We start from the raw sequence: 13,074 nt of genomic DNA, 5'->3' as shown, positions 1-13,074 counted from the left end.
GAGGTTTCATTGCTTGGTAACAATGCAACATATTAGCTTTGGATGTATTTGGAGGTGTTTAGTTGTGTTTACAGTGAGATCTGACAAAGCACAGAGTACTTCCAACATTTCATGTTTCTTGCACATGTAGCATGAAGGGCAGAAATTCCCAAAGCACTTCAGTGTTCAAAAAACTATAAAGCGACGCTATACTTCAGGGTGTTCAGAATCCATACATAACTTCCCCGTCTTAAAATCATGACTCTTTTCTTACTCTGGTTTTCTAAATGCCCCACAAATGTTTGTGGAAAGTCCCCGCCTTAAGTAATAATTCTGGTGGACAATAGAAATGTTGTGTGATGAGAAGTGATGAAATGAATTTTCTGTTGTCTCCAAGGCACTCCAGTGTCTTGGCACTACAGAGAGTAAAAACCAGCTGGGCTGCATTCTTCCAGCGCCAGTGGAAACTGGACATAATTGCTGTTATGAAATTTTCAGCAGAAGTACAGTTTCACTGGCTGTTATTGACATAAGACGACACAATGGGCAAAAAGGAGAAAATAGGCCCACTTATCCCCACAACATATGGTTCACTGTACCATCAATGGCACCATCACATAAAGCTGCAGTCTTTTCTGACTTCTCAGTTTACTGAACTTCTTATTCAGTAGCAGTATTGTCAAGGTTTCAATGGCTTCAACATAACAATAGAAACAGTGGATTCTTTCCACACACAATTCTTATTTATGTAAACCACCAAATATCAGTTTGCCCAGGAGTTTAAACTTAATTCAATCAACAAAAATGGAACCAGTTTCAGTAACTTTGTGATTATTCAGTCAATGTTCAAGAGAAAACAAGATTTTCAAGAATTCTTGCTTTAGAAACTACACCGGATACTTTAAGGTTAATCAAAAATGTACTTATTGTAGTTTAACCATAAAACTGCCTCTTTCTTGGCTTCAGACATAAACAGCCACCCATTGTTTAGATCCTTACAAACTGACTTATTTACCGACTCATTAATGATTAGCATGTTAGGTGTTTTAGAGCAAATACTCTTAACGACATATAAATAAAACACTTCTTATGTATTTCCTCTTTAAGTGTTGCTGTCTTAAAAGCACAGTGTCGCTGTACATCAAAAGTACAATGCTTCTTCATTTTTATCCTCAGGATTGAAGAAAAAAATCAGAAAGCATTGTGTATAAATATTCCCAAAAGTTGTCATTGTGTTTAATTAAAATATTATATACTTTAGATATTTACTATCCTCAACAATATAGAAACTGAGTCTCTGCATTCTGAAACTTGTCCATATCTGTAAAATTGCACCTTGTAGTTTCCTTTGTGCTGATTTACTGTGATTTCTTAACTATTCAACAATAACAAACCAAACAATGTGGGATCATTTACGGCCTGAAGTTCTGCAGATGAACTGTCAGTAAAAGTTGCTGCGTTGCAAAAACTGTAAAGTTATGAAGCTGTTCAGACAAACTGGTATGAACGTAATTCCTTTTGCAGTTAGTGAAAGCACTAAAATAAATTCTTGAAGTGCTGAGCTGAGCAGTTAATGTCTTACTCACAGGTACATATCTGACTGAGTTTGACAAGCTAGCCAGACAAAACCTGAAAGTCAGTTGAACTTTGCAAATTACGATTTAAGTGAATAATTGTAACCTTATGCTGCAAAAACACAAAATCTTAGCAAGTATTTTCGATCTAGTTTCTAGTGCAAATATCTTAATACACTTGAAATAAGAGAAAACATATAACTAACTTCTCAGCAAGATATAGGAGCTTGTTTTAAGTAAATAATTCTTTAATATTGATAAAAAAAGTTCTATTTCCATTGGCAGATTATTTCACTAAAAGCATTGGGAAAATATATTGTTATGAGACAAATAATCTGCCAATGGAACAAGTGGAACAAGTAGTTTTTCATCAATATTAAGGAATAATTGACTTAAAACAAGCTCATATGTTATATGCTCATATGCTGAAATGTTATTTGTAAGTTAGTTTTGTCTTATTTCAAGTATACTAAATATAAAGCATAAAATAAAGCACTAAATAAAGCAGTCATAAAGAGAAACAGGGTGAGCTGGAATGACCAGATCTGATGTCCAAGAATCTGTCATGACTTACAAATCAACAGCATTTTCTAACACAAGCAAACAGACTGATGATGGATGTGTCTATCCACTTCGCCCCACATGTCTGATTTACTATAAAGATGCAGTCAATCAAACTTTTGCCTGTCAATGCATCTGAACTGATTAAAATACTGAACTCATCTTTCATGTCAGGCTTTGAAACAACAGCTCTCCAACTACTGCTACAAAAGAACAGTCTGGACAAGTTGCTATTGAAAAATGATGAGCCAGTCTCCAACCTTCCATATCATCAATTGTTGAAAAAGTTTTTTCTACACTTAAATAGCTTCCCAACAATGAGCAAGCGCTCTGTTCAATGACATCCATCTGAACACAAGCTGTGGAAGAACCACGGTGTTGGTTTGGTTGAACCTCAGTGCAGCATGGTCATTTGTTGACCATGGACTGGAGAACTGTGTTGGACCCTCTGGCACAGCAGCTGACTGGTTCCAAACTTACCTAAAGAACCGGGACTTCTTTGGGTCAGCAGGTAACTTGTCATCACAGCAGACAAAAATTACATGCAGGGTTCCCATGGCTCCATCTTGGGCCTCTCAAGAAAATAAAAATCTTAACCCTAACCCTATCCCTAGCTCAGATTATAACAAGTAGTAATATTAGTTGCCATTAGTATGCAGGATACACAGCTCTACATTACAATGTCACCTGGTGACAAGCAAGCACTGAGTAGATTCACTGAACAAATCAATACTTGGATGTGCTATAACTTTCTTCAGATGAATAGAAACAAACCTGGAGTGATTATCTTTGGATTTTAAGAGGAATGATCTAGAGTCAGCACGCAACTGCAGCTGTTACAGTTAGAAACTAGCAATCAGGCCCCCATTCTGGGTGCAGTGGTGAACATAAAGACAATTACAAAGTCGGCCTCCTGTTGCCGACCTCTCCTGACTCATCCTCTCTGGATGAACTCTGCGTTTTGTGTGTTTGTTGGCTATAGAAGCAGCAGATAAGGACCATGAAGGTGTTGAAGCTGCCGGGGCAGATTAATTCTGTTCAAAACAAAAATGTTTTCAGCGCAGCAGTTCAGAAACTCAGCTTTCAAACCCCACTGAAGACCAACTGAAGACTACATGGTTTCTACCCAACAAGCATGGAAGTATTTCAGTTCAATAACATTCTGTGCTTTTTAAAAATAATATATATTTTTTGTCATCTATTTTTAACAAATGGAGTCAGTACAGAGATTTAACAACAGGTGTGATATGATTGTTATGACCTTGTTTCCGGATTAGCTGTAGCTAAAACCCCCCCCAAAAAATAGCTTCTGGATTAGCTGATCCAGAAGCTTTTTTTTTTTTTTTAATTTCTGAATAAAGGAAACCATTACTGTGATCTAATTTACATAAAATAGACCATGGACCAGTTTTTCTGTCATGTTTTGACAGGAAAGCTTTTATTTTGGCAATAGTTTTAAGATGGTAATAAGCTGATTTAGTATTAGAATGTATGTGGTTTTTAATAAAAGCCATAGTGAAAGATCTAAGGAGCTACATTGGTTCCGGGGTCACAGGTTGAAGACCCCTGATTTAGACCCATCACTGTTCAGACAGGTTTATATTATTCAAAACTTTCTGAGGTCTCAAACCGTGGTGTTAACCCAAAGACATCATCTCCAATCAGTCCTAAAACCTGACTCTAAAGCACTATCAAGATTGTTTTTCATCATAAAAGATGCATTTATTCATAAAACCAAACCTTTTCAATGATATTTGTGAAAATGATAGATTAAATATAGTCTGTAAAGGTTTGTTTGTTTAAAAGAGGTTTCAGGTGGTGTGGAAAAAGACCTCATTGATGGGATTTATTATTTGCAACATTAAAGTTGCAAAATAGCAAACAAAATAATCAAGTTAAATCAATCAAGTTTAATTGTGTGGCACATTTCAGCATTTCAAAGGGTTTTACATCATAAAAACACAAACATTAACAATTGAAACATCACATTTTTCCAAGTGCCATCATTACACATCAAAATGTTGGTCGATGTGTCATTTATTATGGTTAAAAAGCAACTGTTAACAGATGGGTTTTCAGTCTAGATTTAAAGGAACTCAGTGTTTTGACTGTTCTGCAGTTTTCTAGAAGTTGGTTCCAGATTTGTGGTGCATAGAAGCTGAAAGCTGCTTCTCCTCATTTGTTCCTGGTTCTGGGAATGCAGAGCAGACCAGAAGAAGACCTGGTGTTAAGCCGTTCAGCGACTTATAAACAGCATTTTAAAGTCTGTTCTCTGAGCTACGGAGAACAGAATAAGCTTCATGGCATGTTTTTACTGCCTGGTTTAAAATAACAGTATCGCTCCACAGGCAGCAAACCTGTTGCTATTGTTAGGCATTGCAGGGTGACCTAGATTGATCCAAATGATGGCGTGACTGTGAATGTTATCTGCCCGCACCTTGTCACGGTAAAATGTATGACCAGTGCAATTATTTAAGTCATTCGGTTCAAACACGCCACGGAGAGTGAAACAGAAAAATGAGCCTATCTTTGTACTCTGCGTCTTTTCTTTGGGTTATCGCCGCAGCCATTAGCACGCAGTAGGGGCTAAATGAGTGAGAGTTGAGTTCATTTTTGTGTGAAGGTGTGTGTGTGCGTGATTACATGGATGCGTTTGCACATATATGACGTACAATTGTGCTATTTGCAACAATAAGTAATTACATGTAATCCCAGGACTTAAGTGAACAAATTAGACAAGAAAACAGTCTCGGTAAGGTTTGCTCATCTCTCTTGCACATCGTCTGGTGGAACTGATAAAACTACCTGCCCACATGTTCATCTTCAATCTGTCATTGTCAGAGTCTCTATTTAAGGTTCTAAATCAGCCTACTTCCTCCTTTCTGTGGATGTATTCCAATGGACAACAAGAAAAACATACCATTAAGTCACAAAGTCCAACTAGATGATTACAAGTGAAAATGACATTTTCTTGATAAAAAAAAAAAATGCAAATGATCCGTGATAAAACACCCGAGATCTTATTTTGTTATGGCACTGTTGTTTGCGGCCTAGCTAAAGGAATCCAGTTAGGCAAAGCAGATCAATTTACAGTAACTGAATCTGTCAGGCAAGAACTTTAATCTAATCTTCAGTGATGATGGGTAAGAGACGGTAAAGCTTAGAAAGGAAAACAGGACAGGTGAGCGTTGTTAGTCGAGTTCTCTGGAAAGCGTAGGAGGGATGGAGGTGTGGCCACCCTCAGGTGGAATTCCCCTGAATTTACCTCTCCATCCCCCACTCCTCCACAGGGATATAAACATGTTGATTTCCAACCGAAAGCGCTTTTTTGCCTTGGAGACAGGAACCTTGTAAAGAACAGACAGGAACAAAGACCGAAGAGACGATACACAAACTAAAGTGGGATAGTTTTGAATCTTTTTTTTTTTAACCATACAGTGGCTTTGTGCTGAAAGAGGTAAATGACTCCAAAGAATTATTTAATACAATTCATGTAGAGGAGATGCTCACATTTAAAGTTGCAACAATGTGAAAAACTTTACTTTTGAAAAAAAAAATTCAGAATAACTGATTTGTAACTTGTTGATGTCTCTCAGAGACTCGATGTCGTCGCCGTGCCTCAGCAGCATCTTGACTCACGCCAACCTGACGATGTATCAGACTGGCTTACCCGACATCCCCCCACAGCAGCTCCATGCGCTGCCCACCATCCACACTTTGGAGAGCAGAAGTTACAACACAAGAGGTAAGAGGATCGTCTGACATTGAGGCAGTTTACCTTGTTTGTTTCAGGTCAACGTGGGACCTCCACTTAACACCCAAATGTAGAGAACTAGACTTTTGTTTGAAGTTTGTTTCTGACTGAGAACGATGCACTGATCTCCCACACATTCAAATTATTACTACCTCCAATCAAATGAGATATTTTGATGAAATATTTATGTTTAACTTTAAATCTAAATCTCCAAGGTATATGAATAATGTTTGGGCTCCACTGAAATTGACACCAGAAAACTATCAAGAAGTTTGGAAGCTCCTGTTTGTCATCAAAAGCTACATCCTGTACAGTGATGGTAATATAGTAGAGTACTTGTACATGAGCCACATGATCCTAACTGAAGATAACCAAACCATGAGGTCAATTTACTTTGACCTAATTGCGCTAATGATTAACCGAACTGTCAATGTTTAACTGAACTCGACGCTCGTAGCAGAGAAATGCTGTGACCTCCTGCTTAGTCAACTGGGCTGGCTATATTTGTCTGACCTTGTCTGATCCCTAAGTGGGGTGTTGTTTCACTCTTGTATTGTTTTGTGGATAAAACACCAGAAAATGCAGATGTGCTCAAAAAAAAAAAAATCAAAAAGAGGATGTTTCAAGCAGAGTTTTTGTTTGGCTTTAAGCTTTACTGGAGATGGGAAATCAGGAGACTGATTTGATTTAAAAAAAAATTATTAGCACTTTTGTCAGAAGGACATCAGGTAATAAATGGCTCTCATTCCTCAGGTCACTGGTACAAACAGATCAGCCCTCACCAATGGACGGCAGAGCACGTTCTAGAGTGGATCAGCGACCATGTGGAGAGAACCAAGTTTGATGCCAGCACCCTGAGTCTGGACTTCTGCTCCATTGATGGCCCAAACCTCTGCCGCATAAACCAGGAAGAGATGACTGCCGTTTTCGGCCCGCAGCTCGGCCCACATCTTTACCAGAGCTTAGAAGAATACAAGACCAAATATGGTAAACTAAATCTCTAAAATGTATCGTTTTATTGTTCAAATCCACAGATATCAATCTGTCTACATGCAATCAATCATCAGTCCGTCTTCAGAGATGGTAAAAACATAACAAATTCTTCTTTTTTTTCCAGAACTGCAGAGTCTCTCTGGACCAGAACTAAGTGAGACATGTCAACTTCTTGATAACTTTCTGGACAGCCTGAGCTTCCCTTTGCTGACCACGCTCAAAATTGGCCATGGTACATTTTGATATTTACTTATGTAGGTAGCGAAAGTTTGTAATGTTAGAGAAAACTTGGAATAACACATCCATCTACCACACAGGTGAAGAAGCTGAAATCAAGAGAAACTTTGAATACCGCGATGGTTATGATTTGACCAGATTCACCATGGAGTCCCTGACAACTTTGGACGACACTGATTACCTTTCTGACAATCCATCTGACAGTGAATGCAGTTCCTCGGCCAACAGTTAGTATACTTCTATCGTCTTGTCGACGTTTCTTAAAGTTCGGCGTATCAAGACGTTTCTTTTCTCAAACGTGTGTGATGTGTCTTCAGGTGGCACGTTTACATTCATGAGCTCACCAGAGTCCGGCAGCAGCGAATCAGACCCTGAGTTCTATCCAGTGTCAAGTGAGTATTCAGGCACACTTGATCTAGCATTCTGGTCTTATGGTACAGTCGAGGTTCGGCATGGTAAACGAATTGCTGTGTTGACAGAGGTCCACATCAAAACCGAAGACGGAGACTGTCGCATCAAGAGACCCCGAGGGCGGCCTCCTAAAGTCAACCGTGGACACAGCAGCAGCATATATGACAACCCAAAAAAAAGCAAACATGGTACGCTTTCTACATTACAAGTAGTTTTCTCCTCGGGTCAAGATCGCCTTTATATTTGCGTGTTCATGCTAACACTTTTCACAACTGGAAACAGCGAGCTGATTGTTGTCCGTTCTTTGCAGCACCACGTGGCACCCACCTGTGGGAGTTCATCAGAGACATCCTCATCCACCCCGAGAAGAACCAGGGCCTGATGAAGTGGGAGGACCGTCGGGAGGGGGTGTTCAAGTTCCTCAAGTCCGAGGCCGTCGCCCAGATGTGGGGCCAGAAGAAGAAGAACACCAGCATGACCTACGAGAAACTGAGCCGGGCCATGAGGTGAGTTACCAGGCAAAAATAAAAAAGGAGTCCCTGCTCTCGCGATGATCCCAAATTTGTGTCAGTGAAAACCTAAAATGTGCTAATTTTCTCAAATATGAATTTGCATTCGTAAACCACTGAACAAAACCCAGATTTAATTTGTTAAATACGGACGCACTGGAGGTTTCTTCAAAGGGGTGGCCTGACTGGGCAAGTAAAAGTTTTGGGCTGGCACAGCAAAAAAAAAAAAGAAACAAAACAAAAACAAAAAAAGAGGATGACTACTACTGTGTTGCATGACTTAGTTGTGCACAGATGAAGTTTGCAAAGTAAGGTTTAAATCCTTTGTTTGAACCCTATAAACTAAACTTTATTAGTTTATAGTCATGCATATTGGCAACAATGACTCCTCAGGACCAAACAGCCAAGATAAATACATATTTTATGAGAAGCAGACTACCATAGCACGTCAATTCAGGGAATTATTTTCCATCATCATAGTATCATAATCACCATTAGAACACTAGTAGTTGCTTTAGAACATTTTCTTCTTGTACAAGTCGTTGGAATCCCTAAGGTGATATGTCTCTACTTGCAGGTATTACTACAAGAGAGAGATTTTGGAGCGGGTTGACGGCAGAAGACTTGTGTACAAGTTTGGAAAAAATTCCAGTGGGTGGAAGACTGAGGAGATTGGCAGCGGTATCGGAGGCGTCAGTCTCTGAGCAGATAGAGATCACGAAGCCGACCAGCGCAGAAGTTTAGGAACCAGAAAAGCCTGTTTTTTGCCTGGCTGGGGAAAAAAGTCGTTACTATCTGAAACTTTAAAAGACGAAACTTCCTCTTACGGGGAAGATGTTGAAGAAAATGTAAGCCATTGTGTTTGGCTCCAGTAGGTTTTATGAACCAATATTAATGTTTCACATGTTTTATATTTTGATCCTCGTTACAGAAACTTTAGACATAGTTCTGCTGATGTTTTTGAGCCTTTGTAAACAAAGTAGCAGTTGTTCAATATTTGCGGTAGTTTGCATATAGTGTGTGTTTTTTTGTGTATTTTTTTAAAATTGTAAATTCATGACCGGCTAATCTCTGTGCTTAAAGTTTTTGCTGTGGTACATGGGTATAAATAAATGATACTGGAAATATCTAATTTTCTGTATTGTTCTGTCATGGTTCCATTGACATACGAAACTCAATTGTGGCTCTGAATGTGAGATTCGGAAAGCAGAAATTAGAGACAGAACAGAAAGAAATAAATGTAGGTGATGTTTTTTGTCACGTCAACATTTACATTATGTTCTACCTATCTGTATGACTTGTTATAAAGTGTGTAAAGCATGTTCTCACAATGTTTATTAAAGAATAACAGATGAGTAATCCTACTATGTAGTTTACGGATTTTATGATTATATATATTTTTTCACATAACTGTTTCACTCGTCAATCTCTGTATTGGTGGATGTGAGAAATAAACCACAATGCTAATCAGTCAATTTATTTGTTCATTTGACCTCATGTAGATTTACCAGATGTTCCTCTCATTACGCCCCTCACATAAACCACACACACATATAAAACTCAGACCATGCACATTTATACCTCTAATAAATATTAGCACTCTACATATGGAGCGCTTTTACCCTTTTCATTTACCTTCCAACAAGTTCCCTGCAGTTTTGATCAAACCCTATAATTTCCTTATATAGTTTAAATGATTTGTGTTGCAGAACATCAGCATCTTGAGAGTTATTTAAGGCTCTTCATAAGTGTGAAATAATTATTATGCTTTTTAATTTTTTTTTTCATTTCATTTTTGGCAGGGAAGAAAAAATAAATTTAAATAGTTGGCAGAATTTAGTCTTATTTTAATCTGAATAAGAATAAGTTATATTTAAATTCAACTCCATTCAGTTGAGAGTTACTTCATTAGAACCAAAGGGAAATTGAATGATGTCATAACTCAGTTCACCCAAATATCTTCTAAGAGCCACTGTGTGCAGGAAGGATCTCCAGTAGCAGTCAGTCTTGCAACCGATTTGAAGAGGCCTCTGACTGGAGACTGAGAATCCTGAGAATGTTACAGCCACATTACTGCTGTGACATGTTAATGGTGAGTTCACACCAAATGCATTTTGAGCATCAAGCGTCCAACGCTCCACATAGACTTTGAATGTAAACCAGATGCGCCTGATGCTCAAAATGCGTTTGGTGTGACCATAACAGCTCAACATCTGGACAGCACAGATGATGTTCCACAGTAACGCCATCAGCTGTTACTGTGGCGCTGCTAATTTGCTTTTCCTTCTCTTTAAATCTGCCTCTGAGCCATCTCTCCACCCGATAAGCAATGCTTTAAAATTCAAACTGATAGAATTCATTCAGAAAGTCAGGTTCGGCCTTTCTCATGTGTCATTCTGAGCTGTTAGGTGATCCTGAGCCATCTCTGTAGCTCTGCTGGTATAAACTTAGGCTGCTGCTACTATGTTTTCAGTTGTTTTTCTCTACACGTAAGCTACACCAGGTCTGGAGTTCCTCTTGGCTGTTGCATCTTCCTGGAGGAAGGTGCACAACTAAACGTTATTAACTTTTTATTAACATAGAAAATACTCCATCAGTTTCTTTGTTTCTTTTTTTGTGTATCTGCTCTGTTTTCTCAAACCTCCAGTCGGTCGTGGCAGAGGGACACTTGTTCTGAGCCAGGTTCTGGTTCTGCTTGAGGTTTCTTCCTGTTAGAGGGGAATTTTTCCTTTCCACTGTCGCTACATGCATGCTCGATATGAGGGATTGCTGTAAAGTCAATGAAGCAACGCAACGTGTTCGTCCAGGAGGAGTGAAGGCTGCATGTCAATGTGATGCAATCTGCTGGGTTTCCTTAGAAATGTTTTTAACTAATTGAATAATGACCTGAGCTTATTTCACCATTTGATAACGAAGATCACTGGGAATGTGTGTGGCCGAACTGAAATGAGTTGTTTGTAAAGTGGCTAAAGATGACATGCATTGTGAATTGGCAACATATACGTAAACTGAGCCGAACTTATTTTGGACTTCTCTCCTTAAATTGAACATTTTAAAACAAATTTCACTGATTCCTTTCAAGAGCTTGATGTGATTTGCAGTAAAACCTTTTTTTTTAGCCAGACAGTATATGCTGGATAATCATTAACTGAGCAAATAAAAATGTCCAATGCAGTCACGCAAAATAGTCCTCAGCATGTTAGTAGAAAACACCTTAGTGAGAAAGGAGTAATAAAGATACCCATAAAAACATCTTTAACATCAGAACCTTCAACGAGCCACACTTTAAATTAGCCGTTCAGAACCATGGTGGCGACATATACAGGTTGTATTTGCAAATACATAACTGACCAGTCAGTAATAAATTCTGCAGAAGTAAAAGGAGGAAACTTTTCCTTTTCAGGCTGTTTTCACTGTTTTTCTGTAGGAAGGAAGCAGGATGACTGAAGAGACTCACGTGGGTTTTAATCTGAATTAGTCCGTGAACCACACCATTTTTTTTTTTTGGTCCATCTCAACGTGGCAAAGCTTAACCATCATTTTTGAAAAGTTATATGTTGTTAACTCTCGTGTCGCTGATGTCACTGGATACCACTGAGCTAAAAAGAAATGTTTCTAGTTTAGATTAGATGAAAAATGGGGAAAACTGTGCATTATTATTATTATTATTATTATTATTATTATTATTATTATTATTATTATTATTATAACAGGTTGTGACCACCCTAACTCTGACTCTAAATGAAAGTCAATAGAGTCCCCTTTAAGATAACACCAAACACTGCATTATAAATGTCCATATCATCAGCCTTAGCCGGTCACACTCCAGTCTCAAAAAGCAGAATATATTGTCTTCATGAGCTAACAACTGTGACTTAGTTACCACTTTGGAAGGGCTGTCATAACAAAACATCATCTAGAGACATGTATCTTTTTAAATACTGTGGCTCAGCTTTGCCACCCTCAGATGAATCAAAATGTAAATGTTTGGTCTCTGAATTCAAATTTTCAACACTCTCAAAGATATTACTGTGAGCCTCATCATGGTCTCTGTGACTGCACTAACTACAACAAAATAGTTTTTATTTATTTTATCTTACTGTTGCACGACAACACATTGCAAAAACACATCGGGTGGAGCTTCAGTTTGGGCAGATACGCCTGGCCTAGTAGGTGAGTCTAAGCAAAATGTTTGTTCTTCTGACGCTATTGATAAGGCAGATTTACAATTTACCAAAACTGTATGACCTTCTAACCGCTGTTGGTTTAAATGCATTGTGATGAAATGAAATTAGTCACTCATTTGCTTTCCATAAAACATTTTTTTGCAGCCACAGGACGAGCATGCAGACACACCGGCCTGCAGTCGAAGTCATGCACCAGAAACCCGCTGGCCGTGGGGCGACGCATCTGACAGCCCTATCACTGCGCTGCCCTTGTTTATCTATAGTGTCATATTGCACCTTTGGGATCACAGTATGACTCTATGACTTCAATGAGAGCCATATTGCAAAGCCTGAAGAAGATAACCTATTTTGTCCCGGCTAAAATTCACTGTCTGCTGAGATGTAAGCCAAACGGCAAGAATCCAATCAGATCCAACATGTTCTCTGACAAACTCACAGCAACAACTGATGATATGCTGATTAAAAAAATCTTATTTACAGCCTTTTCAAACTTTAGAAGTTGACTTATAAGATGTTTTCTAATCGTCCACGTTGGATGGGTTAATTATCTAACCACTCTACTTAGCAAGTCTGACACACACCGAAAGAGGTGAGAGCAACTTCTCCTCCCACAAAGTCAACATACCTGTCGAGCAGGTAGGCTGGCAAGCTGCCAGGTCCGTGTGTTGCACGTAGCTTACTGGAAACCACTTGATCTGTGCCAGAAAAAATACCGGAGACAGAGGGAGTGGTAGATTATGTTTTTTTTTTTCTTTTTTACTGCCGTGATCTCATCGCATTGTCACTTGATAAACACATGCAGTCAGTAAGCCAGTCACCTGTGTTATACATTAAACTGACCTCTAACACCTCTCTGCCTGGTAAATCAT

At 38.7% G+C, this 13,074-nt stretch overlaps 1 protein-coding gene across 2 annotated transcripts; it reads left to right on the top strand.

Annotated features, from left to right (window-relative positions):
* Positions 1-5,409: 5,409 nt before the first annotated feature.
* Positions 5,410-9,493, top strand: elf3 (E74-like factor 3 (ets domain transcription factor, epithelial-specific)). Of its 2 annotated transcripts, XM_008410270.3 has the most exons (9): positions 5,410-5,571; positions 5,711-5,859; positions 6,622-6,855; positions 6,986-7,093; positions 7,179-7,325; positions 7,416-7,490; positions 7,578-7,697; positions 7,820-8,015; positions 8,596-9,493. In XM_008410270.3, the coding sequence occupies exons 2-9, from the start codon at positions 5,718-5,720 to the stop codon at positions 8,720-8,722; spliced, it is 1,149 nt and encodes a 382-aa protein (XP_008408492.1). In that variant the 5' UTR covers positions 5,410-5,571; positions 5,711-5,717; the 3' UTR covers positions 8,723-9,493. The 2 variants fall into 2 exon arrangements, with proteins under 2 accessions (XP_008408492.1, XP_081463609.1); XM_081607483.1 differs by lacking the exon at positions 5,410-5,571 and having other exon boundaries at positions 5,700-5,859.
* Positions 9,494-13,074: the final 3,581 nt, after the last annotated feature.

Source organism: Poecilia reticulata, chromosome 5, assembly GCF_904066995.2.
Source record: "Poecilia reticulata chromosome 5, P_reticulata-male-v2, whole genome shotgun sequence".
Lineage (NCBI taxonomy): Eukaryota > Metazoa > Chordata > Actinopteri > Cyprinodontiformes > Poeciliidae > Poecilia > Poecilia reticulata.
Note: the sequence above shows the minus strand (reverse complement) of the source record. Positions and strands in the feature narration are given on the sequence as shown.